The sequence below is a fragment of the Trichechus manatus genome, unplaced genomic scaffold (genome assembly GCF_000243295.1).
Source record: "Trichechus manatus latirostris isolate Lorelei unplaced genomic scaffold, TriManLat1.0 scaffold00201, whole genome shotgun sequence".
NCBI classification, from domain to species: Eukaryota; Metazoa; Chordata; class Mammalia; order Sirenia; family Trichechidae; genus Trichechus; species Trichechus manatus.
This window is the reverse complement of record NW_004444137.1, coordinates 4,133,295-4,161,087: the sequence shown is the minus strand read 5'-3', so window position 1 is coordinate 4,161,087 and position 27,793 is coordinate 4,133,295. Positions and strand designations below refer to the sequence as shown.

The 27,793-nt window shown below is 42.4% G+C and overlaps 1 protein-coding gene and 1 pseudogene across 3 annotated transcripts; one reads left to right on the top strand and one right to left on the bottom strand.

Moving 5' to 3' along the window:
- Positions 1-23,527, bottom strand: LOC101353860 (zinc finger protein 420-like). 3 transcript variants are annotated; one of them, XM_023742130.1, is made up of 5 exons: positions 23,472-23,527; positions 17,823-18,069; positions 5,324-5,450; positions 4,046-4,193; positions 1-2,065 (listed from the first exon to the last, which is right to left on the bottom strand). In XM_023742130.1, exons 2-5 carry the CDS (start codon positions 17,823-17,825, stop codon positions 136-138), a joined length of 2,208 nt encoding a protein of 735 aa, XP_023597898.1. In that variant the 5' UTR covers positions 17,826-18,069; positions 23,472-23,527; the 3' UTR covers positions 1-135. The 3 variants fall into 3 exon arrangements, with proteins under 3 accessions (XP_023597898.1, XP_023597899.1, XP_023597900.1); XM_023742131.1 differs by lacking the exon at positions 23,472-23,527 and having other exon boundaries at positions 17,823-18,215; XM_023742132.1 differs by lacking the exons at positions 17,823-18,069; positions 23,472-23,527 and having other exon boundaries at positions 5,328-5,364.
- Positions 23,155-27,793, top strand: part of LOC105756869 (serine/threonine-protein kinase MARK2 pseudogene) — a 6,067-nt pseudogene continuing 1,428 nt past the window's right edge.

The window sequence follows — 27,793 nt, the reverse complement described above, 5'->3', positions numbered from 1 at the left end:
CATGGACAAACTCCTTACATTTATAAAGCATTTCTAAGCCATAATTTTTTATGATTAGTGAGGTTTGAGGAATTACAACAAAATTTCCCACATTCTGTATAGTATATTCAAAATGTTTCTCTCCAGAGTGATTTCTTATGTATTCAGTGAGGGATGAGGAATAACTAAAGCCTTTCCCACATTTCTTACTGAAGGCCTCTCTCCACTATGAATTCTTACATGTCTAGTGAGCTGTGAGAACTGATAAAAGGCTTTGCCACATTCCTTACATTCATAAGGCCTCTCACCACTATGTGTTCTTCTATGTGAAGTCAGGTATGAGTACCGACTAAAGGCTTTGCCACATTCCTTACAGTCATAAGGCCTCTCACCACTGTGAATTCTTATATGTGAACTGAGGTTTGAGGAGTCACTAAAGGCTTTGCCACATTCCTTACATTCATAAGGCCTCTCACCACTGTGAGTTCTTATATGTGAAGTGAGGTGAGAGGACCGACTAAAGGCTTTGCCACATTCCTTACATTCATAAGGCCTCTCACCGCTGTGAGTTCTTATATGTGAAGGGAGGTAAGAGGACCGACTAAAGGCTTTGCCACATTCCCCACATTCATAAGGTCTCCCACCGTGAGTTCTTAAATGTGCAGTGAAGTGTGAGGACCATCTAAAGACTTTGCCACATTCCTTACATTCATAAGGCCTCTTACCACTGTGAGTTCTCATATGTTTAGTGTGGTTTGAAGAGTAACAAAAGCTTTTCCCACATTCCATACATTTGTAAGGTCTTTCTCCATAGTGAGTTCTCATATGTTCACGGAGGTGTGAGGAGTGACTATAGGCTTTCCCACATTCCTTACATTCATAAGGCCTCTCACCAGTATGTGTTCTTCTATGTGAAGTCAGGTATGAGGACCGACTAAAGGCTTTCCCACATTCCTTACATTTGTAAGGCCTCTCACCACTGTGAATTCTTTTATGTGTAGTAAGGTTTGAGGAGTCACTAAACGCTCTGCCACATTCCTTACATTCATAAGGCCTCTCACCACTGTGAGTTCTTATATGTGTAGTGAGGTTTGAGGAGTTACTAAAGGCTTTGCCACATTCCTTACATTCAAAAGGCCTCTCACCACTGTGAGTTCTTATATGTGTACTAAGGTTTGAGGAGTCACTAAAGGCTTTGCCACATTCCTTACATTCATAAGGCCTCTGACCACCGTGAGTTCTAGTATTTACAGTGAGGTGTGAGGAGTAACGAAAGGCATTGCCGCAGTCCACACATTCATAGCATCTCTCTCCACAGTGATTTCTCATATGTACAGTGAGGTTTGAGGACCGACTAAAGGCTTTTCCACATTCCTTACATTCGTAAGGCCTCTCACCATTGTGAGTTCTTACATGTGAAGTGAGGTGTGAGTACTGACTACAGGTTTTGCCACATTCCTTACATTCATAAACCCTTTCTCCACTGTGAATTCTCATATGTGCAGTGAGATCTGAGGAGTAACAAAAGGCTTTCCTACGTTCATTACATATATAAGAACTCTCTCCACTGTGCGTTCTTATATGTGCAGTGAGGTTTGAGAAGTGACAAAAGGTTTTCCCACATTCCTTACATACATAAACCATCTCTCCACTGTGAGTTCTCATATGTATAGTGAGGTCTGAGGACTGACTAAAGGCTTTCCCACATTCCTTACATACACAGACCTTCTCTCCACTGTGAATTTTCATATATATACTGAGGTTTGAGGAACGATGAAAGCCTTTGCCGCACTCCTTACGTTTACAGAATGTCTCTTCAGTAAGAGTTCTCACAGCAGTGCTGAGGTAAGAGGGACAACTGTAGGCTCCTCTACATTCTTTACACTGATAGGCACTGCATCCAGAGTGAGATGTGATATGATGTTTAAGTGATGAATGATTCATCAAGGATTTTCCACACTCAAGGCGCTCAGAAGGATATGCATCCGCAGTTCTTTTTAGCACAGAAAAATTTGGAATCTGGCTGAAGGTCTGTCCACAATGATTATCTTCATTACTTTCACAGAGGTTCTCTAACATATGGCTTCTGTTAAAAATAGGCATGATGTTGGATTCAAATTTGTTACTATTACACCATTACCATACACATTAAACATGATTTTTTGCTCTGAACTCTCTCATGTTTCATAGATTAAATCATCTAGCAGACATGCTACCATTATTTTTACTGTTTTTAAAATATGGTGCTCTCTAACAATTGTATTTAAGTGAAATGTTTCAAATATTAATTATCTGACTCACATTTACAAAAATATCGTCCGGTGAAAATTCTGTGAACACAATATTAGAGCTGATTTTTTATACACATAAGTGGATGTCACAAATCTGTACTGCCATGTGTGTATATGTATATATATATATAATCGTTCTTATTAAGTGCTGTTGATTCCAGCTTAGTGACCTTCTGTGACCAAAAGGCTAGTGGTTCAAAACCACCGAGCAGCACTGCCAAGAGTTGGAAAAGACAGTAACAGGTATGAGATGTGCACATGCACAGACATCCCTACTCCTTAATCATTATCTGACATTTTGCATTTATGATAATATAAAAAACCTACTAATTATTTTGTATATTAATGAGGAGGGTCTCAGAATTGCCTCAGAGAACCTGGGCAGTACTACCCCATGCCCTCCAGTCCCTCCTGCTGACAGGGTTGCCACATCTAGGTCCTGAACAGGTCCGGGCTCCTCTGTGGCCACAGCCTCTAGGTGGATGCACAGGCAGTTCTCAGCCAGCAGGGACCTCTTCTGGGTTCCTATTTCCTATGCGACCCGAGGCCCTGCAACTCAAAAATTGCTGTGGGGTGGAAAGTTAAGAAATAAAATGGAGACGGTGTTCGGAAGAAAAGCTTGCAAGTTTAATGACATCCCAAAGTGATGTGAACTGGGCCTGAAGACTCCACCTCAGTGGTGCTGGTTGTGTAGCTAGCCTCACAGCTCCCTCACAAAAGCCCTGAGCCTTGGTGACTCGCCAGGCCTGGAGAGCAGTGTAGGTGCTCAGATCTGGAAAGAAGGGCTTGTAGGGTTGGGACTGGAGCCCTGGAGGTGGCTCCATGAAAGCAGCTCTGACCCACCACAGGAGGAAGGTGAAGTGGTTAAGCCATGGGCCCTCCAAGCACACAGCCTGGGTCTATCCAGCTTTGTCTCCTCCAAACCTCCTTCCTCACAAAGGAATAATTCAGGAATGACTCGTCACGGTAATCAGTACTTAACTAAATCTTAGCTGTTCTTATGTCTATGCTCATATTTTCTAAATAAAAAAAACTGGACAAATGGATGGTCTGAAAATAGAAACAGAAAATCCTTTATTTTCACATAATGCTGATTTTCGCAAAACTATCTGGTCTTTTGAACCTAACCATGTCAAAATGTAAGGAGTGTGTATGTGCGTACACATGCACGCATGCATACATACATACGTATACACATACATACATACATTACACACATATATATTCATAAAAACCCAGGAACCCTTCTGGTGCTGTGATTAAGCACTTGGCTACTAACCAAAAGGTTGGTATTTTGAACCTAAAAGCAGCTACATGGGAGAAAGATGCAGCAGTCCGCTTCCTTAAAGATTACAGCCTTGGAAACCCTATGGGGCAGTTCTACTCTGTCCTACAGAGTTGCTGTGAGTTTGAACAGACTTGACAGTAATGGGTTTCTATACATACATGCGTGTGTGTGTACACGCATACGTATGTGTGGGTGGTTACACTAGTTGTTTCAGTGCTGCTGAGTTAATGCCAATTCACAGTGACCACATGTGGCAGAGGATAACGGCTCCATAAGGTTTTCTTGGCTGAAATTATTACGGAAGCAGATTGCCAGGTGTTTCTCCCACAGAGCCACTGGATAGGTTCGAATTGCCAATCTTTTCGTTAAGAGATCAAGTGCCTAACCATTTGTCCCACTTGGGTTCCTTAGGTATATAAATATTTTATGTCATTATACCTAAGACTCTCTCCTGAAGCACTGCTATCTCTGCGTAAATGACACTCACCTCACATGTGTTTTCTGGTTGTTATTCTGCTCTTCAGTGCCATGCAATTCGCAGACTTCTAACATTGAGAACCAGGTGTCATTTTTCATGAATCGTACTATTACATTTTCAGTGGATAGCTTTTCTCCATCAATAAGGTTTTGAGAAGCTGACCCAATGATTTAAGGTGAGGTTCACAACATGAAACAAAAAGGAGAGAAAATACTCAGAGGGAAAAGGTAGCTGTGAGCAAAGAAAGCTTCTGACACATTTTGCTGTTTCTGTACTTTGGCAATGTTGAGAAAGCAATTTACTAGGAAATACTTCCATGAAGACTGAGAGTGATGGTGACATAAATAGGGTGTAATTAGAAGAGCAAAGTAGAAAGGTATTGGACACAATGTACATGGAACATAAAAGAGGAAAAGGGGACAGTCTTTCTCCATGAACCAGGTGTGTTAGGATTGATGAAAGTCAGAAAAGCAAGCTCAGGTATCTGTGAAGCACAAACTCTTCAAACCAAGAGACTTTTGTAAATTGATTTTTTCAAATCTCATTCCCTCCATGCAGGCCCAGTCCTTCAAACAATTCTTGCCTCCTGGTGCCCCTGACACAGTGGTCCTGGACAAGTGCTATCTGCGTTCTCCTTAGATCTTCCTCTTGCTTCTCTGGGAGAACAAATGGGTGTAGCTGATGAGGTGATCATGGAGAAAGGCTTATCATTAGGGAAGAGAGGCAGGAGCAATGAACCTGACACTGAGCCAGTATTTTGGTCCTCAGCATCTCTGGTGATTGGCAGGTGTGAATTCATTTACAGCAAAATAATCACGTCATATTTGTAATAAACAGAGTAAGACTCTTTACATAGTCCCAGACCACAAACATTCTCTCTGTGTACCAAAGAAACTCCTGAAGTGAACACTCACATTTACAACATGTAAAGAGCCTTAAGACTTCTAACCACAGTCGAAATGAGAAGTCAGTTTAACACACAGAGTTTTGTATTCACGGGAAACCAAGATACGCATGTTCCAGACAGCAAACGACCATACTTGTCTTATTTAACGTTTTCCCATTCCTTCGCCCACATAGTGCACTAATGTCGATGGGAAAGACGTATTTGGTTGCAAAATATTAAAAATGAAGTAACAACTATGGCTGCAAACCAAAACATCAGGAATTCGAATCCAACAGGATCTCCTTGGAAACCCTATGGGGCAGTTCTACTCTGCCCTATAGGGTCCCTAAGAGTCAAAATTGACTCAATGGCAATCGGTTTGTTTCTTTTTTAATCCATACCTACTGAGGCCAGACTTCTGAAGATTTCCATCATCACATCCCTGTAGAGTTGCCTCTGAGAAAGATCCAGCAATGCCCACTCTTCCTCTGTAAAGTCCACAGCCACATCCTCAACAGCCACTGAGTCCTAAAAATTATCACATATTCTGGTTCAGCAAAGTACCACATACTCCATTGTGTGTGAAAGGAAGGGTGAGGCTGACAGTCCTGGGGAACTGAGATTTCATGGGGATTTGACACAAGTTTTGTGTTCTACTAAGGTCTACCCTAGGAGTTACCCATCCGCCTCATCCCTTCACTGTCTACATTCATTTCTTCAAGGACTGCATCCTGTCTCATAGACTCAACAATCCTTTCAACACAATGAACTTCTCTTTCCACAGTCTGACTGTGACCAGTTGTAGTCTCATTCCTCTCTACCTTTATGGTCTAGAACAGTCAGAACACATAGCATCAACTGGAAAAATACTCTACAGTGAAAGCTCTATTTCTCCATTCGGATCATCTCTTCCTTGTGAAATAAAAAGTTCACCTCCTTGCACAGGACCCTGCAGACTATTTAACAAAACATGAAACACAGAGTGAAAGCAGGATGAAATGTTAACAACTGGGACACACTGCAGGACTGGCAGTTTTTCCTTTTGCGCCTTACCAGCCACGGGGCCGCAGTGGACTGCACAAAGGGCAACCCAACTCAAGGCCCAAAGCTTGTCACGTTTTCTTAAGGAACTCCAGGTGATCAGGGGGTGACAGGACCACCTGCTAACAAGGAAATATTATTTTGAGGAACTGCAGATTTTTATGTGTCTCTCACCTAGTTTTCAATAACTGTACAAGTGCACTGTCATGCACTCTACCTTCATGGAGACAGGCAAGAGTATTGCAAAGGTTAAAGGAGATGAACTGAGAGACAGGAAACAAGAGAATCGAGTTATCACAATTTTCAAACTCTGAGACCCAAAGCTACTGTACAGTAATGAGTGACCCTCCCTTCAACAAAACAAACCCAGACCCCCACACACAAATGTTATAACAGCCTAATCTTTTAAAAATCAGAATAGCATACCCTTGTGTTTGCTGACCATGAACAAGAAGTTAACATTCACGTTTTCTAGTAAGTTCATTGATGTGCAGGGGATTTACCTGTTACACTACTCATGCATCCTAGGAAACAGACAGACACCAACCCTGTGGACGATCCACTCCAAAATTTTCTCACATCTGCAGCCCTTGGAAGGTACACAAGCATGACCACCTGAACTCTGACCACTGGCATCGCCTGAGATGCAGGAGTGGCGTCTGTGAAATAGCATCAACCGTTTAGCTCCCCACATGTAGTGAGCACACAAAAGACAGCTACACGGCACTTCTGATGCAACAATTTTACTAAACAGCTGCGCAACTGTAGCAAAGATAGGCTACGGGGTGAAGTGAGCTGCTGAGATCACTCGTAATCAATCGTGGTACGATAGTGTCACAGCAATCATTCAGCCAGTGCCACATTCAAAAGTCTCCTCCACTGCAGTGCAGCACGTTACGTATTTTAAAGCCAAGAAAAACCCTAACTTCCATTCCTACAACATACTCATGATAAAATGTTGCATTGATTGAGCAACTAAAATATTGCAAGGAATTTGCGAAAAACTTTCAGCACACTAGTTCATTATTTCTCATGCCCTTCCTAAGTAGATATTGCTTCAGATAGGTTACCACATGGAAAGTTAAAATCAATCATTTATTCAATGTTAAACAAATGGTATGTTGCCGAGTCAGGGTCAGAAAGCAGATCAATATGCCAAAGACTGAATTTCTGACATCTACGTTTCTGTGCATATGCCTACAGTTTGCCTGTTATTCTGGCTGTTGTTCCTCAATTACGTGGATGATCTAGAGCCTGCTGGGTAGTGGGGACAGGAGACAAAGGAAACATCCTCTTCAATTCAGACAACCTGGATGTCCTTCTCCTGGCAAAGCCCAGTGTCTCAGGCAAGTCTACTTCCCTTCAGGCCCTTTATAATAATGGCTCAGCAGAAGCAGTGTCTTACCTCCTATAACTTCGCAAGGTGGAATGAGAATCAAGAACAGCCCAAAGCTGATTCCTATGAGGCAGAGGGCAGACACGCCTTCTCTCTCCACCATCTTTACCAATTCTGATACCTATTTTCCCTCCCAGAGCATTCTCTACTTCCCTTCTGAATTCAGCAATTCACTGCAGTGGCCACACGGAGCTCACAGACAATACTCACGATTATGAGCTTTATTAGGGAAGTAATGGGTTACAATTCAGACTCAGGAAGGCTCAGCATACGGTTCTTCCATCATGACAGTCTCTTCTCAGCTGGGCCCGCCAGCCCACCTCTCTGCTCCCTTGTCCTCTGCCCTACTTGCACAAGTATTACAAAGCCTTTTTAGCTCTTCCAGTAAGTGTCCTGAACTACCCCAGTCTGCCAGGAAGCCTAGGACTGAAGGCACTCAGCTCTAGCCTTCTGGTTCAGCAAACCGAGCTCCACCAAGTGCTGAGAGTCACCCTACTCTGCCTGCAAGCCTCCTGCCTGGAGGCACTCAGCTTTCTCATTCTGTGGGCTGGAAAGCTCACCATGCCATCTCTTGCTGGTCTCCTGCCACTCTACTGGTTCTCCTGCCTCTGCTGTTGCCATTCCTCTGCTACTGCTTCTCGACATCTTGCTGTCTTTGGTGCTACAATTCTCTGTCTCCTGAGTCTAGAAGGGTCTCTGCACAGGGACCACAGGTCCAAAAGACACGCTCCACTCCTGCTTCTATTTCTTTGGTGGTGGTGAGATCCTCTCTTCACACCTCTGGTATGGCTCATTTTAAGCCTAGCAGAATGGCAAAGCTGACCAATCCCCTCATTTAGAGTTCCATATACCTTATTAGCATGGTCCCACCCAATCATTTGGTTGGAGTTACAAAAACTATGACTAGAACAGCCATATTAAGTAATTCACTACACCACAAACTTATATGAGGCTCTGTCATTTATTAAAACTAGGTAATATTCACACAGAGCCTACTTCACACAGGCAAAGCAGATACAGCACTGAACAAACCACAAATACCCAGAGACACATGGATCATAACTTCTTTGGGTGTGGGTGGTTAATAAACAAAATATAATGTCAAGTTCCCTGGGTGGCCCAAGTTATAAGTGCTTGACTGCTAGTCAAAAGGCTGGTGGTTCAAAGCCACCCAGAGGTTCCTTGGAAGACAGCTCTTGCAATCTGTTCTGACAGATCAGAGCCTTGAAAATCATATGGAGCTCTGCACACATGGGGTCTCTATGAGCCAGAATTGACTCCACAGCAACCGTTATGGATGGAATTGTATCTCCAAAAGATGTATGTCAATTTGGCTAGGGCACGATTCCTAGTATTGTGTGGTTGTCCTCCATTTTGTAATCTGATGTAATTACCTATGTGATGTAAATCCTAACCTCTAAGATGTTAATGACGGAATTAAAGGCAGTTATTGTAACAAACCACAATGAAATCTACAGGATTACATTATATCTTGAGTCAGTCTCTTTTGAGATATAAGAGAAGCGAGAGTGGGGGGTGGGGGGTGGGGGGATCTCCTGCAACCAAGCAAGAGTCAAGAGCGGAGCGTGTCCTTTAGACCCAGGGTCCCTGCACTGAGAAGCTCCTAGACCAGGGAAGACTGATGACAAGGACCTTCCCCTAGAGTCCACAGAGACAGCCTTACCCCGGAGCTGGCGCCCTGAATTCAGATTTCTAGCCTCTGAAACTGTGAAAGTATAAATTTCTGTTCGTTAAAGCCACCCACCTGTGGTATTACTTTTATAAAAGCACTAGATAACTAAGAGAGCAACTAACAACAATATAAAGTCACGTGATGGTAAGGTCTATGAAAAATGCAGCGTGGTCAGGGGATAAGGAGTCACAGAAACATATATTTTTAGCAAGTTAGTTCAGGGAAAAGCAAAATAGTTATTTTAGGAAACACAACATAGACCTGGCTTGGTAAGGAAAAATACATTTTAATTCTAAAAACTTGAAAGTGCTCTATGATGATTTTGTAAACACGCATATATTTCAGATGGTCATCAACTTTAAAAACTTCCAGTGTAGGAGTACAGCAGTGAAAGAGTGCCACTGACCTTCATGGGTTGGAAAGGGAAGATACACTAGTTATTCACAAACTGAAATGGTCATTAGCAAAAGGTAAACATGTACACTGGGGCACCGGAAGAATAAAAGCAGCATGAATAAATACTATCAAGTAAGTAAACAAAACACACAATAGTAATGATACAAAACACAAATGAAGACTTTCAGGTTTTGGTCTGATACGAGCTTGGAAGTCATCACTCCCATTCTCAAGAAAAAAGCTGAACATACTGAACCAAGAGTTTGAAGTCACAGGAAAAGGACAGCCCCCGAAATTGGAGGGACAGATAGCCAGATACAATCATTCCAGAGAAGAACCCCAGGAGCAGAGTACCTATGTGTCCCTCCAGTCTGGGGCGCAGTCATTTGCCCTGAGACCACAATAGCCTAATTAATTGAATTCACTGAAAACAGTGATCAGAGCTAAGACTTGAGATATGCAAAGGAATTACTGAAGGGACAGCTGAGAATAGACTGTTCCAGGAGGAGGAAACACCAGAGCACAGGTCAGCAGATACGAGTGTCCGTAGTATGTTTTAGGGAAACCCAAACACCCGCATGACCAGAGCAGGGTGAGATGCTGGAGAGAAAATAGTAGAGGAATTTGGAGAGGTGACTGGAGCCAGTGGGTATATCATACTCTGGGGAAAGTGCTGGCCTCTGAAAAGTCTCTGGCTTCTCATCTGAGTGAAATGCAGAGCAATTTTACGCCTTTGATCAGAGATGAAAAATGATATGACAGTTCTTAAAGAATCTGCATTTGGGGGCAAATGTAAAAGATGCGAGCCATGTTACAGGATTTTAGCCATAATCAGATAAGAAATGATGAAAATGGACACATACAAAACCTGTACAGCAAAGCACACACTTGCAGAAAATGTCAATACTTTTCTAGTAAAGGCAGGTAACAACCGAGAACATCTATTATGCCGCTCCTGTTCAGTGTTATTGTAGAGGCTGTAGCCAATACATGCCAAAAAAGAAAAAGAAAAAAGATAAAGATGAATGTTAAGAAGAAAAAACACCCCAATCTATATTTTCAGGTTAAATAATTGGTTGTGTAGAACTCTCAGAGACAGTGCAGCTGACAATAGCGGTGACAGTATTCAGATTACAAAATAAATATCAAGTTAGGGATTATTTTAAATATTTCGTTTATATACACTAGCAACAAGCAGTTGAGAAATTAATTTTAAAAAGATTCATGTTTTTAGTAAGAACGGGATGTATCAAAACGAGTATAGTTAATAAGAGATCCTAATGAAGGAATTATAAAACACTATTAGATGACACACAGACTGAAACAAACGAAAAGATAGTACACGCTCTTAGACAACTGTTCACAAATAGATCATTATTTCCAATGAACTTCCATAAAATTCCAAGCAATTTTATTTTTCTGAACTTCACAAAAATTCTTTAAAAATGTACATGTAATTGTGCTCATGGATAGGTAGAGTCAACATTGTGAAAATGACAATTCTACCCAAAGCAACTTACAAATACAATGCAATCCCGATCCAAATGTCAACAACATTCTTTGAAGAGATGGAACAACTAATCATCAACTTTATACTGAAAGGGAAGAAGCCCTGAATAAGTAAAGCACTGCTGAAGAAGAATAATAAAGTTGGAGGGCTCACACTACCTGACCTCAAAACCTACTATACAGCTACAGTAGTCAAAACAGCCTGGTACTGGTACATTGACAGATAGATTGACCAATGGAACAGAATTGAGAACCCAAATGTAACTCCATCCACCTATGGTCACCTGATCTTTGACAAGGGCCCAAAGTCCATTAAATGGGAAAAAGACAGTCTTTCTAACAAATGATGCTGGCAAAACTGGATATCCATCTGAAAAGACATGAAACAGGACCCATACCTCACACCATATACAAAGACTAATTCAAAATGGATCAAGGACCTAAATATAAAGCCAAAAACTATAAAGTTCATAGAAGAAAAAATAGGATCAATGCTACAGGCCCTAATACGTGGCATTAAGAGGATACAAACCATACCTATCAACACACAAACCCCAGAAGATAAGCTAGGTAACTGGGCTCTTCTAAAAATCAAACACCTATGCTCTTCAAAAGACTTCACCAAAAGAGTAAAAAGAGAACCTACAGACTGGGAAAAAATGCTTGGATAGTACAAGTCAAACGAACGTCTAATCTCTGTTATCTACAAGAAAATCCAACACCTCTACAAAAACAGACAAATAATCCTACTAAAGAATGGGCACAGGAAATGAAGAGACACTTCACTAAAGAAGACATTCAAGCAGCCAAAAGACACATGAGGAAACGCTCGCGATCACTAGGCATTAGAGAAATGTAAATTAAAACCACAATGAGATACCATCTGACCCCGGCATTACTGGCACGAATCAAAAATTCTGGAAATTACAAATGTTGGAGAGGCTGCGGTGAAATCGGAACTCTTATGCACTGCTGATGGGAATGAAAAGTGATACAACCATTTTGGAAAATGGTATGGCGTTTCCTTAGAAAAGTAGAAACAGAAATACCATACGATCCAGTAATCCCACTCCTAGGAATATATCCTAGAGAAATAAGAGCTGTCACTCGAATAGACATATGCACACCCATATTCATGACAGCATTGTTCACAATAGCAAAAAGATGGAAACAAACTAGATACCCATCAACAGATTAATGGATAAACAAACTATGGTACATACCAATAATGGAGTACTATGCAACGATAAAAGAAAATGATGAATCTGTGAAGCATCTCATAACACGGATGAAACTGGAGGACATTATGCTGAGTGAAATAAATCAGTCACAAACGGACAAATATTGTATGAGACCTCTATTGTAAAAACCCATGAAAAAGTTTACACAAAAAAAGTAACAATCTTTGTTGGTTACCAGGGATGGAAGGGGTGGGGGGAAATACTAAATAGGCAATAGATAAGTGGTATCTTTGATGAAGGGTGAGACAGTACACAATACTGGGGAAACCAGCACGGCTTGTACCAGGAAAGGTCATGGAAGCTCCATAGACACATCCAAACTCCCTGAGGGACTGAATTGCTGGGCGGAGGGCTGTGGGGACCATGGTCTCGAGGAACATATAACTCAACTGACATAACACAGTTCATAAAGACAATGTTCTACATTCTACCCTGGTGAGCAGCATCTGGAGTCTTAAAAGTCTGTCAGCAGCCATCTAAGATACTACACTGGTCTCACCCCTTCGGGAGCAAGGGAATGAAGAGAACAGGATACAAGGAAAAGATTAGTCCAAAGGACTAATGGACCACAACTACCAAGGCCTCCACCAGACTGAGTCCAGTACAGCTAGATGGTGCCCGGCTCCCACCACTCACTGCTCTGACCAGGATACAACAGAGGGTTCTGGACAGAGCTGGAGAAGGATGTAGAACAAAATTCTAACACAGATTTACTGGCCTGAAAGAGACTGGAGAAACCCCGAGAGTATGGCCCCTAGACACCCTTTTGGCTCAGTAGTGAAGTCACTTCTGAGGTTCACCGTTCAGCCAGGGAGTGGACAGCCCTATAAAAGATAATGGGACTAATGAGGCATAGCAGTCCAGGGACAAGGACTAGAAGGCAGAAGGGGACAGAAAAGCTGGTGATAGGGAACCCAAGGTTGAGTAAGGACAGTGTTGACATGTAGTGGGGTTGTTAACCATTGTCATAGGGTAACGTGTACTAACTGTTTAATGAGAAACTGTTTTGTTCTGTAAACCTTCATCTAAAGTGAAAATAGCAGCACAACTGGAAGAATGTAATCGATGTCACTGACTTGTGCCTGTAGAAATTTTTGAAATGGTGTATCTTTGGCTATGTATATTTTCACCAAAAAAAAAGAAGGTCGAGAAGGGAGAGGGTTGACATGTTGTGGGGTTGTTAACCAAAGTCATAAAATAATATGTGTCCTGACTGTTAAATGAGAAACTATTTGTTCTGTAAATCTTCACCTAAAGTACAATAGAAGCAAAAAGAAAGAAATGAACTTTGGCTAGTTTAAGTTAAAAAAAAAGTGTATGTAATTGTAAATGTCCACAAGCAGCTAAGATAGTCTAAAGAATAAAGTGTGGGCTTGTCCACGTATATCAGATATATAGTCATATTCAGATATTTTATAAATGAAGCTATATCAGAAAGAACAGTATCATTATAAAAATACATAATAGATCAACAAAAATAAACAAACAAACATCCCAGAAAAGGTCCACCAATATCTATAGAAAGTTGACACAGTAAGCTCTGCAGGGCAGTGGTAGAAAGCACTCACAATATGTGGGGTAGAATCAATTAATTGGAATCCATGGGTTGTGTAAATGATTAAGTGCTCAGATATTAACCAAAAGACTGGAGGTTGAAGGAAAGATACAAGCACCTTGGAAGAAAAGTCTGGCAGTCTACTTCCCATAAATTAGCCACTGAGTGTAGTTCTACTTTGAAACACATAGGTTGCCATCAGTCAGAATCAAGTAGAAGGAAAATGTTTGTTCTTTATCGAATAATTATCTAATTGGAATAGTCTATTCCTATGTACTCCATATGCAAAAATCAATTCCAGGTAGATCAGCTTTAAATATGAGAATGTAAAACTATAATACTTTCAGAAGTTACAAGGAACTGATCTTATGACATCAGAATAGAAAAAAAATCTTAAATAAGCAGATTCAGACAAAAGGGAAGAGACTGACAAATTCCACTATATTAAAATTCACAGCAATTCATCAAAGGGCAGCAAAAATGAGTGAGAAAATAAGTTACACACTAGGGGGAGATTTTCCGAAGTTTACAAAAAACAACACAAAACAAAACCCGCTGCCATCGAGTCGATTCTGACTCACAGCAACCTTACAGGACAGAGTAGAACTGCCCCAAAGAGTTTCCAACGCATGGCTGGTGGATGCAAACTGCTGACCTTCTGGTTAGCAGCAGAGCTTTTAATCACTGCATCATCCTACAAAGTCACAGAGATAGAAGTTAACAATGGGAAATATGCACAGTGTTTTCAGTAGCGAAGTAGTGTAAGGTACTTGAACAATAAAATCAAAGTAAAATATCATTTTATACACGGATTTGAAGAGCAAAAATTACTTCATTAAATAAAAGAAACAAAAAAACCCATTGCCGACTCATAGCAACCCTATAGGAGAGAGTACAATTGCCATGTACGGTTTTCAAGGAGCAACTGCTAGATTTAAACTGCCGACCTGTTGGTTACCAGTAGAACTCTTAGCCACTGCGCCACCAGGCTCCAATAAGCCAATGGAAAAAATAACATATATACGGATATTTTGTGGGAGGGAAAATTTGTAAAATACATCGGCTCTTTTAGTAAATTTGAACTTGGCTATGACATGCGACACAGAGATTTCCCCTCACTAGAGAATGACTGTGCAAAAGCACTTAAGAGTTTGCAAAGAGAATGAAGAGAATAAGAGCAGCAACATTCACAAGAACAAGAGTTACACCTGAACCACACAAGTTCTGTAAGCTCTACAATACGCAGGTAAATTGTGGCCCATTCATAAAATGGTAGCTTGCATACATAGCAAGATGGGTAGACTAGACCTACAGACACCAGGATGTATTAAACTCAAAAGCATTCTCAGGAAAACAAGTCACAGAAGAACCCAGACAGATGTGTATTTACAGAAAGCTCAAAAGAGGTAAAACTAAACAACACAGACTTTTTAGGTATTCAGACTTGGGTGTCACATTTAGCAATACTTCTTTAGATGTAACCAAACACCCCAAGGGGTTGGTTTCCTGGGTTTGGAGGATTAGGACCATAGTGTTGTGGGACACCTCGGTCAACTGGCATAAGACTTCATAAAGTTTATGTTCTCTATTCTAGTTTGGTGAGAAGTGACTGGGGTCTTAAAAGCTTGTGAGCCACCCTCTAAGACACAACCATTGTTCTCTACTCCTCTGCAGCAAAAGAGAGAGAAGAAAACCAAAGACTCATAAAAGAAATTAGTCTATAGGACAGTCTACATGAACCATAGGCTCTCTTACCCTGAGACCAGAAGAACTAGATGGGATAGCACCTAGCTACCACTACTGACAATTCTGATCAGGGTTACAGTAGACGGACCCTGATAGAATGGTAGAAAAAACGTGGAACAGAATCTCAAATTTAGAAAAAAAAAACAAAAAACCTAAACAACAACAAAAATAAAAGACTGGAGGATTCCCCAAGAATGTTGTCCTGAGATACTCCTTCAACCTTGAACCAAAACCAGCCCAAGGTCACCTTTTAGCTACATAACATATTGGCTCACAAAATAAAGACCATCACCTGTGAGTACTGTGCTCCATTAAAAAATCAGCTGTATGAGACCCAATGGTCAACAATTTTTTGAAAGCAAAGAATGTAAGGGGGCAGGGAACCTAAACTGATGGGAACAACCAGAACAGAAATATTCAGAATGTTCACAAATTATGAAGAGGATAACCATTGTCACTGAACAATTTACACAGACATTGTTCAGTGGGAACCTAAATTGCTGTGTCAACCTTCGTTGAAAAAAACAATAAGATGTTATTTAAAGAAAAAAAAAGACTTGGCTGCCAAAGCTATAGTAATCGAAATAATAACTGTAATAATAATAAACTTCTCAAAAGCAAAGAGCAATCATCTCCAAGCAGGAGGTAGATGACATCAGGGTGGGACACAATGGGAGGCCATAAAAACGGAGAAGATCTATATCTTATCAGGGATTTAGATTCTTATTATTTAAACTACACAACGAACAGTTTATGCAGATGATATAGCTGACAATAAAAGCTTAAAGCAATGGCTTAAAACATGAAAGAAATACAATTTTCACATAATAATTTTACAAAGTCATGTAAAACTTCATTTTGATTTAACTTGTTTTAGTTCAGAAGGCCTTGTATGTCTCAACGTTTGATACCTGGATCTTAGACATTTACACTTATATTCACTAAAACAAGCTTTGTAAAATACTGGACACAATCAAGTGTCCATTTGTGGTGGGACAGTCAAAACAATAAACAAGTATCAACCATATACAGTATTACGGATTGTTACCAGAAAATAGATTTAAGCTATCTATCGTTATAAAGACCTCAGGCAAATGTGTTAATTAAAAAGCAACTGTAAATTTGAAGCTCCCTTTTGTGTAACAAAGTAGGAGAAATAACATGCTTTACTTTTGAATTTTTACTTTTCCATCAGTTAAAATAAGGCATTTTTCAGTGTCTGAAAAATTTATATCCATTAAATTGAAAAATTCTCAATAGAAACATAAACTGATATAGAAATTTTCTTCCTATAGAAACTATAAACCCAAGAGTTAAATACACCATCTCATATGTTGAGCTTCTCTAGCAAAATAGAACACTTTTATTTTAATTTCCCATTCGAGACAGTGGAAAACCTGGTGGCGTAGTGTTTAAGAGGTATGGTGGCTGCTAACCAAAAGGTTGGCAGTTCAAATCCACCAGGTACTTCCTGGAAACCACATGGAGCAGTTCTACTCTGTCCTATAGAGTCCCTATGAGTTGGAATCGATGACAACAGGTTTGGTTTTGGTTATCCGAGACTGGGGAGAGCAAGTGAAAATTACAGGGACTCACTACCAGCTCTAGACGGAGATGGGTGGGAGGACAAAGACACAAACTGGGGAAACATGCTTCCCACACACCGGAAAGCCTCAAAGAGCATCCCTCGAAGAAGGATGGATCTGGAGACCCCACACATGATCCAGCTGGACACACTGTCCTTCGCCTCATTTCGCTGGTGACTTCATGAGAGGACCAACCCCACCAGGACCCCATTAACAGTCAGGGCCTTTCACTACCAACTCTCTCCCCAGTTTTCCACCACATCATACCATGTGAGATGGAGCTGCAGTTACAGAACTGCAAAGAAAAGGCATCAGTGCACCGGGGAAGCCTAGAAAACTATGTGCAGTGATGGGACAAGGATGGCTCTGGAGGATCTGGGGCTCGGTCTCCTCCGCCAGAGCTGCTCTATCTTCAGACTCTGGTCAGGAGGTTCTGTCACTGAACACAAAGAACCAAGGCCCAGGACAGGGATGTTAACACCCCATGATGCATCAGAGTCACAGAAGGAAGGTGGCCCCAGGCATCCAAGGCTTGAAAATCCACCTGTGTAGAGGAAGGACCCAGTGACAGTGGAGCAGGGCACCAGGATGCCTCTTAGGTCTGAGTTCCATGGTCTCCTTTGCCACCTATTTACCTCACTGAGAAACCTCAAGGCCTGGAGCACACACTACCCCAATAATTCATATGCAGCCTCACCCCCTAGAGTTACAGTACCTCAGTTCTCTGTAATACGCACCATTTCCTGACTCCAGCTTCTGGAAGTCTAAGTGAATGTGCTCTCTAAGCCCAGGAAGCCTCTTCAGGAAGAGGGGCGGCAGGGGAAGCAGAGCCACTAGGCAGTTTGGAAGCAGATGAATGATGTCTGGTCCACACACCAGTCAGAGCAGCTAAAATCCTTACTTGTGATTGCATGGATGTGCAACGTTGCTCTTGGTCTCCAGCTGCCTAGGGTGGACTAACTTTCCCTGTGCCACACCTGGAACCTGAAATGGAATGAGACAGTGGTGAGCAAGGAGGAAGTAACAGGATCTTGGTCTTCAGCTCTTTCCCTGGACAGGGCATCCCCCCAGGCTCAAGGCCATGCTCCATCCTGAGGGCGTTTGTACTTAAGACAGATCCTGCTCCAGCCTTTCAGAGCACACACTTGCATTCTTCATGCAGCTCCACAGGCCTCTTCCTCTGGCCACAATGTCACAGGAGGGGCTTAATCATCCCAGAGCATGAGAGGCATCCAGGCCTGCCCAGGCTGGAACACGTGAACCTGGCTTCCTCCATGGTGTCAGGAGTCCAAAGCTTAGGTTGAGGGTTCACCTATAAAGTTAAGGGTTCATCTTTATAGAACCTACACACTTTTAATATAAACTTTAGCGAATTTTAAGAATGTATTTTTTCAGTTTAAGTCAATGAACTCACCATGCATCATTGATTTGTAATTAAGTGCAGTTAAAACTCTTTAGTTGTGCTTTGTTTTTTGTTTTTTTTTTAAATTCTGATTTCACTTATACCACGGTAATATGCAATCAGTATTTTTCCTGTTGACTTTGTAAATAACATCTCTTTCCTCCCCTTGAGGTTTTTAGGGTTTTCTGTTGTCGTTGTTCACTGTCTATCCATGACACCAGCAGTCTTTCCAGAAATCTGGAAACGTTCTCTTTCAACCTTACAATAATTGATCAATCAATAAATCAGAAATTCATTCAGTTTTCTCTAAGGAGCAGCCCCCACGACTGTTCCCGTTTCTTTCCTCCCCTCCACCCCACCCAGCTGATACCTGCTGTTTAATTTCTTGGTCTTTGAGTAAATGTTTTCTCTTTCTCTTCTCTCTCGCAAGATTTGTATACCAGTGGCTGCTCTTTAAGCATTATCCAGCCTGTTATTCATTTCTCTAACAGCATTCTCTGGTTTTAACTCACATCCTATTTCTACAATAGTTATTTTCAACATAAACTGGGAGCTTGTTTGATGTAGAGAATCTCAAGCCGAAATCAAGATAAAAATCTGCATTTTCACAATTTTCCCTGGGGTATCCACATCCAAACACTCACTGCTCTGGAGCCTGTAACTGAAGGAAGGAATATTCTGTCACAGATGCCCTGTCCAAGCCCGCCCACGAGTGCTGTCTGCGCCCCCCACCCCTCTGCCGGCTTCAGTGGTCCAGCCAGGAACTGCTCGCCTCTCCCAGCCTCCAGCCTGTGCAAGGCTTATTACCTAACGTAGGCGCCACCCCAGTGACTCCAGAAAACCAAAACAAGTATGACTTTTATCATTTTATCTCCTCCTGTAACAACAAGTCCAGAGGTTACAGTGCAGGATGTGACAGGCGCTCTGTGAAGTAATCAGTGGCCCAGGCTCCTGCTTCCTGCCTGCTCTGCCTCCATCACCAAACGCCTGCATTCTCACTGTGGCAGCTGGCTGCTGTATGAGAAAAAGGAAGACTGAAGGATGAGGGAAAGGCCTATTTTCTCCTTCTTAGGTTTGCACTGTTTACATGGGAAAGGATGACACCCAGTGACTCTGTCTATGTTATGGCTAAGTTGTGTGTCAAACAGCCACCCCTATTATAATAGAGGAGCCCAATGGCATAATGGTTAAAGTGCTTGACTGCTAATCAAAAAGTCAGTGGTTCCCACCTACTAACCGCTCCACGGGAGAAAGATGTGGCAGTTTACTTCCATAAAGATCTACAGCCTTGGAAACCTTATGGGGCAGTTTTACTTTGTCATATAGGGCCGCTATGACTTGGAATTGACTCCATGGCAGTGGGAGTATGATGGAAAATGGGGACAGTGATTGTTCAGAGGTAGAATTCACGCCCCTCACACGGAAAACACAGCTTCTAGACCAATACACCTCATGCACAACCACCACCGTCTGTCAGTGGGGACTTGCATGTTCCCGTGATGCTGAACAGGTTTCAGGGGAACTTCCAGTCTAAGACAAACTAGGAAGAAAGGCCAGGCGATTTACTTCCAAAGTTTAAAAAAATGGTCAAGGGACTTAAATAGACATTTCTCCAGAGAAGATAACCAAACGCCCAACAAGCATATGAAAAGACGCTCAGGGTCATCTAGGCACTAGAGAAATGAAAATCAAAACCACATGGGATACCACTTCACACCCACTAGGATGGCTACATCAGAAACTGGGAAAGAACAAGTGTTCGTGAGGATGTAGAGAAACCGGAACCCTCACGCACTGTGGGTGAGAACAGAAAATAACACAACCACTGTGGAAAATAACTCGGCAGCTCCTCAAAAAGTTAAACACTGAATTACCATATGACCCAGACACTCCATCTTTAAATTGGCAGTTTGAACCCAAAGTATGTGAAAGCAGGGATTCAAAAAGATACTTGCATACCAATGTGCATTACAACCCTGTTCACAATACCCAAAAGGTGGTAACAACTCAAGTGGCCATCAACAGATGAATGAATGATATAAAAAACACATCAAATGAAAGAGAAATTTTGTTCACGCTTCAGCATGGATGAACCCTGAAAACATTATGCTAAGTGAAATCAGTGAGACACAACAGGACAAATGTTATACGATATAACTTCCATGCAATAAGAGGCAAAAGCACAGGGACCAAAGTCTGTTAGTGGCTACCAGGGACTCAGGGAGGAGGGAATTGGGAGTTATTGCTTAAGGGGTGCTGAGTTCCTGTTTGAAATGATGAAAAAGTTTTGGAATTAGAAGGTGGAGTTGGTTGCACAACATCATTAATATATTTAATGTCACTGAACTCTACACTTAAAAATGGTGAAAATGGCAAAACTTTAGTTACATATATTTTACCACAATATTTTTTTCTTTTTTTAAAGGAGCCACTCTCCTCTTCCTTTTAAACGTTTAGGGATCATTTTAAAGGTGCACACCTCTAAACATTCGTCTAGGGGCTACGAAATGAAAACTACAGGGGAGTAAGCAGGACACTGGATGTGTGCAATGCTGGCCACAGGGTTTATGCACACTCAAGTTTTGGAACCACCATCAACTCAGGGCAGATCATTTGAAGGAAAAGAAAGGTCAAAGTGCAGATGGCACACTATGAAGCTCTTCCGTTCTGAATCCACAAAGCCTCAATCATTCCCATAAAGAAGGGAAGGGAAACTCAGTGTAGAAAGGCAGGGGCTCTCAAGAGACTCACAATGGAAAATACAAAGCCATCCCGGGGCAGGTCCTGACTTCTACCTCACCCAGGCAGACCAGGTTCCTGTAGTTCATCCACATTATGCCCCTTTACAAAGCCCTCTGAGCAGGACACAAGCACACCCACTCCTTCTGGGGACAAATCCTTGTATATCAATAGTAGCTAACATGAAACACTCATTTCTCCAAGGGTCCACCGTGCCCTGGTGGAGGGGGAGGTTGTTCTTATTTTCACACAATATGAGGGGAGGCAAGAAGCATATGAATCAGTTTTAATTGAGGTAAGGCTATGGCTGGGTCCATGTAACATCATTTTCAGCAAGTTATACATCCCTAATTTTAATCTATGATTACAGTATAAGGACCAAAGTTTATTAGCTACTAGCAGGGACTCGGGAGGAGAGAACGGGGAGTTACTGCTTAAGGGGTACTGAAGACACGAGATCCACTGCAGATTTTACATTTCTGTGGATGATAAAAAAAATATAGAAATGAAAAAAAACAATTCAACAAGCGGTTTTCTTTAACCAAGTGATAAATATTATGTTCTATCCACAAAGTAACGTATAATAGATGAACCAGAGAAACAATCTGTCCCATTATCGATGACAAAGTGTCAATAAAAGGCTTTCAGGAAAGGTTAGGATCTAACCTCGTGATCATAACAGAAAGGATCGGTTCATACCTGAGAGAGAAACAAAACTATGTCACAGACTCTAACTTGCCTTGGGTCAAACATCTTAATAAATGACAAAATGCAGGCGATTGGGTTCTAGAACTGAACTCAAAGAATCAAAAAGGCAAGTAAAACAGACACCAGAGAAAGGACATTGGCTGAGGGATTCCTACTGAGGCAACTTGAAACAAGTTAAAAACCAACAACAAAGAATTAGTTATAAGGTCATTATATAAACACACACATATGCATATACATAATTAGTTACTATTTTTACTACTATTAACATGATGATGTTATTGTTAGGTGCAGTCAAGTCGATTCCGACTCCTACCGACCCCATATGACACAGTAGAGCTGCCCCATAAGTTTTTCTATACTGTAGTCATTAGGGAAGCAGATTGCCAGGTCTTTGTCTCATACAGGAGCTAGGTGGGTTAAACTTCCAAACTTTCCGTTAGCAGCTGAGCTCTTAACCATTCCACCACCAGGATTCCTTATTAACATGATAGTGTAAGAATGTGTAAGGCCCTGGGAATAATATGTAAAACTAATTCATGAAACTATCAAATGTCTTTTATAGAAACCTAAGGTACACACCTACCAACAGTATAGTTAACCAGATTGAGAGCAGCTGTCTTTAAACCATGGATTTCCTGGCCGGATTCTCACTATCATTTTCTCTTCATGTTTTTCAGTATTTTAGTGTGATGGACGTATTTCAATTCTACCTCTGTGGTAAAGAATTAGATCTCACCTAAAGAGAGCTCTATGGCAGCTGGGTGGCACAAACAGTTAAATGCTCAACTACTAGCCGAAAGGTTGCCGGTTCGAACCCACCCAGAGGCGTCACAGAAGACAGGCCTGCTGATCTGCTTATGAAAGGTCACAGCCTTGAACACCCTATGGAGCAGTTGTATTCTGCACACTTGGGGTCACCATGAGGCAGAACGGACTCAGTGGCAACTAACAATCCCAAACAGAGTTCTGGCCTTTGTCCTGGCTCCTGGGAGGGAACCTCTAAACCCCTGGAATTTCCAGAGTGATAGGACTGCCTTTGTGACTTGTGCTGGGCCTCTTGGTCCTCACCTGATAGTTTATACTAAACAGGAGACACAGAGTGGAAACTGGTCATGCCAGAAAGACCCACCATAGGATTAGAGAGCTGGGGCTTGTGTTAATATTAGACAAATATGAAGAGGTAAATGAGAGCCCACTGCAGGAGGAAACACAGAGCCATGCAGAGGGGGTCACCTGCAGGGACCACCTGTGTGGAAACAGGTGGGGGTTTCTTTTGTTACACAAAGCTGCAGTTTAACATTCAACACCCAAAACAAAGGAATGATTGTGTGTCATTCACAGGATCTAAAGGTAAGCATACTTGAAGATCAAACACAGATTCACAAGAGTCCTAAAGAAGGGGAGAATCAGAGAGCATGAATAGACCTGGGCTCAGCCTTTAATAGGGTACAAGGGGAGGCGCACACTTTATTTCCTGAGCTTAGCGACTACTGGCTAAGTTAAAAGGCTAGTGGTTAAGAGTTCAGCTACTAACCGAAAGATCAGCAGTTCGAATCCACCAGGCGCTCCTTGGAAACCCTATGGGGCAGTTCTACTCAGTGTCACATGGGGTTGCCGTAAGATGGAATTAACTTGATGGATCTAACGAAAGGGAAAATTAAACATCAGTTCATCAGGATATTCGTGTTTACGTATGCACATAATAATGCAGGTTGCAAACATGACTAAATAGAAACATACAAATTCAAAGAAAAACTGATTAATCATGAAGCTTGGAGGGAAAAATTAAAAACAATTCCCACCGAAATCACCATGTTTGTAATGCAATAAAATGTAAGCATGCTGAGGCTTTAGTATATGTAAATTAGTGAATAAGGAGCCCTGGTGGTGCAATAAGGAATACGGGTGGTGCAGGGTTAAACCCTCAGCTGCTAAAGGAAAGGTTGGTAGTTCGAACCCAAAACCTGGTGATCTGCTCCCATAAAGATTACAGCCTAGAAAACCCTATGGGGCAGATCCACCCTGTCACATGGTATCATTACCAGTCAGAATCGACTCCAGGGAACCTAACAACAAATTAGTGACTACAAATTAAATCTTTATCAAAGACACTTGGATACAGTGACTGAACATTCATCAAACATGATCATGTACTGAGTCATAAAAAAAGTCAGCTAATTCCAAATAAGACAATATCTTACTGTATTTAACAACTCTCCTACTAGTGGATATTGTGTTGTCTTCAACCAGAAATAAACCTGTGAAACAATCTCAAAAAATAAAATAAGAGAGATATTAGGTAGGCCACAGTTCTTGCACAGTGACATCAAAATGAAAGTAAACAAAAATCAGATAATGGAAGCAAAACTAAACAAATCAAAAAGCAAAAGATTGTTCATATACTTAGAATCCGATTACAGGAAAAGTTTTTATAACCTATGTTTCAACTGGCAAACAACCAATTTAGAGTCACTGTCACCATGAAGAATCAAAGAACTCAAAACCAAGGAATGTGAACAACGCAGTGATCTTGAAATAAACGTATCTTTACAAACATAATATTGAAAAACCAAGGAAGAAAGAAAGAAAAAACCCATTTCCCTACGTTGACAGGACTGCTGACAACTCCATGTGTTACAGCACAGAACTGCCCCACAGGGTTTTCTTGGCTATGATCTTTACAAAAGCACAGGCTTCTCTTGCGAAGTGCCACGGGGTGGATTTAAAACATCTTTTTCAAGATTAGTAGAAAATAAACAACCAAAACACCGTTGCCATTGAGGCGATTCCAACTCACAGCGACCCTACAGGACAGAGTAGAACTGCCCCACGGGGTTTCCAAGGAGCGCCAGGTGGACTCGAACTGCGGAGATTTCTGGTAGCAGCCACAGCTCTTAACCACTATAGGTCAGCACACCTGCGCCCACCGTTTGGGCCACCAGGGACCTTCAAAACACACAGGATGGGGAAGGTTTTAAATAAATAAGCCTGTTGTTCAAATCTGTGGGAAAAAGGAAACCCAATTTCATAGTAAAAATTAAGTAAATATCAACTGAACTTTAAGGAAATTATAAGCTTCAGGAATGAGAGGAAGAAACAGATCATTTGACTGAAAATGACGGAATGAACCAAACTTTCTGACTCGTCCTGAGGCCGTGGGGCGCGGCCGGCGCCGCCCTGCGAGCCCAGGGGACGGGGCGGGGGACGCAGACGACGAGCCCCCGCGGGGCCTTTCGGGGCGCGAGGTGGGGAGGGGTCGGTGGGGGGCTCCGACAGGAAAGGGGGCGCGCGGGTCCCCGGGCCGGAGGCGGGAAGGCCGGACGGACCCGCTCGGAGCTGTTTTCACCGGAAACGGACGCGGATCCGGGACGACGGCGGGGCGGGTGCGGGGACGTGAACGTCCGCAGGGATCCCAGTACCCCGAGCGGAGAGGACGCAGGGCTGAAGGGGACGCGAAGCTCGGCACTGAACTAGAAAGACGACACCCACTCACCCTCGTGAGATCGCCGCTCCGGGACAGCCTTTCCGTGTCGACAGGAAATGACGCGAGGGGCGGGGCTCTGCCGGGAGAGCCCTTCCGCAAGGGGCGGGGCTTCTAGGGGAGGGGCGGGACTGTGCAGGGGGCGGGCGGGGCTGTGGGCCGGCGGAGTCTGGATGGAGAAGGGGCGGGGCGCGGCTCTGCGGGGGGGGGGGCGGGGCCCAGGACGGCGAGGGGCGGGGCGGGCCCAGAACGGCGAGGGAGGGGCAAGGAGTAGCGAAGGCTCGGTGAGACCTTCCCTCCCGCTACGCCCACATCCGGGCTCTCAGTTTGTCTTTCCAACCGAGCTTGATTTTCGTCTTTTTGAACTATTTCAACATCTTTGGGGTCCTGAGGACCAGAGCTGCTTTTGTTAACGTTTCAAATAATTTAAGTAAAACAGGAGAGTGTGTAGCTCACATATATTGGAAGCTGAGATGTCTTCCTCCTACCATGCGGTGGTTCTTTTTGTGTGCCCTTCAATCTGTTCCGACTCACAGCGAAACTTACGACCCTAAAAACAAAGACCAACAAACAAAAACACCAAACCAATGCCATCGAGTTGATTCCAATTCATAGTGACCCTATAGGACAGTGTAGGACAGTGTAGAACGACTCCATATGGTTTCCAAGGAGCGGCTGGTGGAGTCAAACTGGCGATCTTTTGGTTAGCAGCCGAGCTCCTTTGCGTTTCCTGGACCCTAAGCAAAGATGTCACTTGCAGACTAACGTGCACCTGCTGAAAGCCATGGTATTTTCAATCGCCTCATATGCATGCGAAAGCTGGACAACGAATAAGGAAGACCAAAGAATTGATGCTTTTGAATTAATGGTGTTGGTGAAGAATATGAAATATATCATCGATTGCCAGAAGAACAAACATCTGTCTTGGAAGAGGCACAGCCAGAATGCTCTTTAGAAGCTAAGTTGGCGAGACTTGGTCTCATGTACTTTGGACATACTATCAGGAAGGACCAGTTCCTGGAGAAGGATATCATGCTTTGTAAAGTAGAACGTCAGCAAAAAAGAGGAAGACCTTCAATGAGGTGGACTCTCACAGTGAATGCAACAATGGGCTCAAACATAGCAACTATTGTGAGGATGGCACAGGACCGGGCACTGTCTACTTCTGTTATACATGAGGTCACTATGAGTCGGAACTGACTCAATGGCACCAAACAACATCAAAATTTTTTAAGGGAGCAGATCGCCAGTACTTTCCCCACACCAGACTCTGGATGGGTTTGATCCACCAGCCTTTCAGTTAGCAGCCGAACGTTTAACCAGGAGCCACCAGGGCTCCTTACACAAAGTTTAGCGTGGCCTTTATCCCATGTATTAGGCTTGCTGCTCCCTTGGGATCAGGGTACTGTGGGTTTTCATTCTTTAATACCATCTATGATTGTTCAGAATCCCTGGTGGCACAGTGGTTAAGCGCTCAGCTGCTCACCAAAAAGTCAGAAGTTTGAATCCACCAGCTTCTCCTTGGAAACCCTATAGGGCAGTTCTACTTGGTCCTATAGGGTCGCTCTGAGTTAGAAATGGAAACCCTGGTGGCATAGTGGTTAAGAGCTAGGGCTGCTAATCAAAAGGTCAGCAGTGTGAATCTACCAGGTGCTCCTTGGTAACTCTATGGGGCAGTTCTACTTTGTATTATAGTGTTGCTATGTGTCAGCAAAAGGTTTGATATTTTCTTTTTTTTTTTTTTTTCTTTTTTTTGAGACCAAATAGACTCAACAACAACGGGTTTGGTTTTTGATTTTTTTATGATTGTTCCAGAGTGACCTGTGGGTCCTGTGTCAACCAAAACTTTCTCCTCCATTTCACAATACAGGTGCTCCATGACTTAAGACAAAGTTACGTTCTGATGACTCCATCATAAGCTGGTTCTGACATAAGTGGAATACCTTTTTTTTTAGTTTTTGTTATTATTGCCTTTTATTTTCAGTGTCTTTATAATACAATCTTTATTTGTCAGCGTCAGTGTCAGAACAATGAAGTCAGACTCCTAATGACTGTCGAGCGTAATTCATTAGAGTTGAACATTGCCCAACATTCTGTTACCAATCCCTACACCCACACTGACACAAACTTCTTGTAGACCAGGCTACAGCAGGGTATACGGCAGTGTTTTGATCAGTAAATCACAACATTGAACATCTGCAAGTGAACATCTGAGAATGATAACAGCAACACATTACATGCCGCAACACTGTATGTCGTACACATTACTAACAATAAGAACTACAGAAAAAAAAGGACAGTCGTAAGAGCGGTTCATCGTCACTGGAATCCTAAGTCAGGGACTACCTGTATTCTAAACCAGTGAGACTGATCCT

Bases quoted from the DNA above. Each gene is read 5' to 3' on its own strand.
- LOC101353860 (XM_023742130.1), bottom strand. The intron at 4,194-5,323 runs GTATGGATTAAA...TCATTGGGTCAG, and splicing joins CAGAAGTCTGGCCTCAGTAG to CTTCTCAAAACCTTATTGAT. The intron at 2,066-4,045 runs GTGAGTGTCATT...TATTTTTAACAG, and splicing joins AACCAGAAAACACATGTGAG to AAGCCATATGTTAGAGAACC.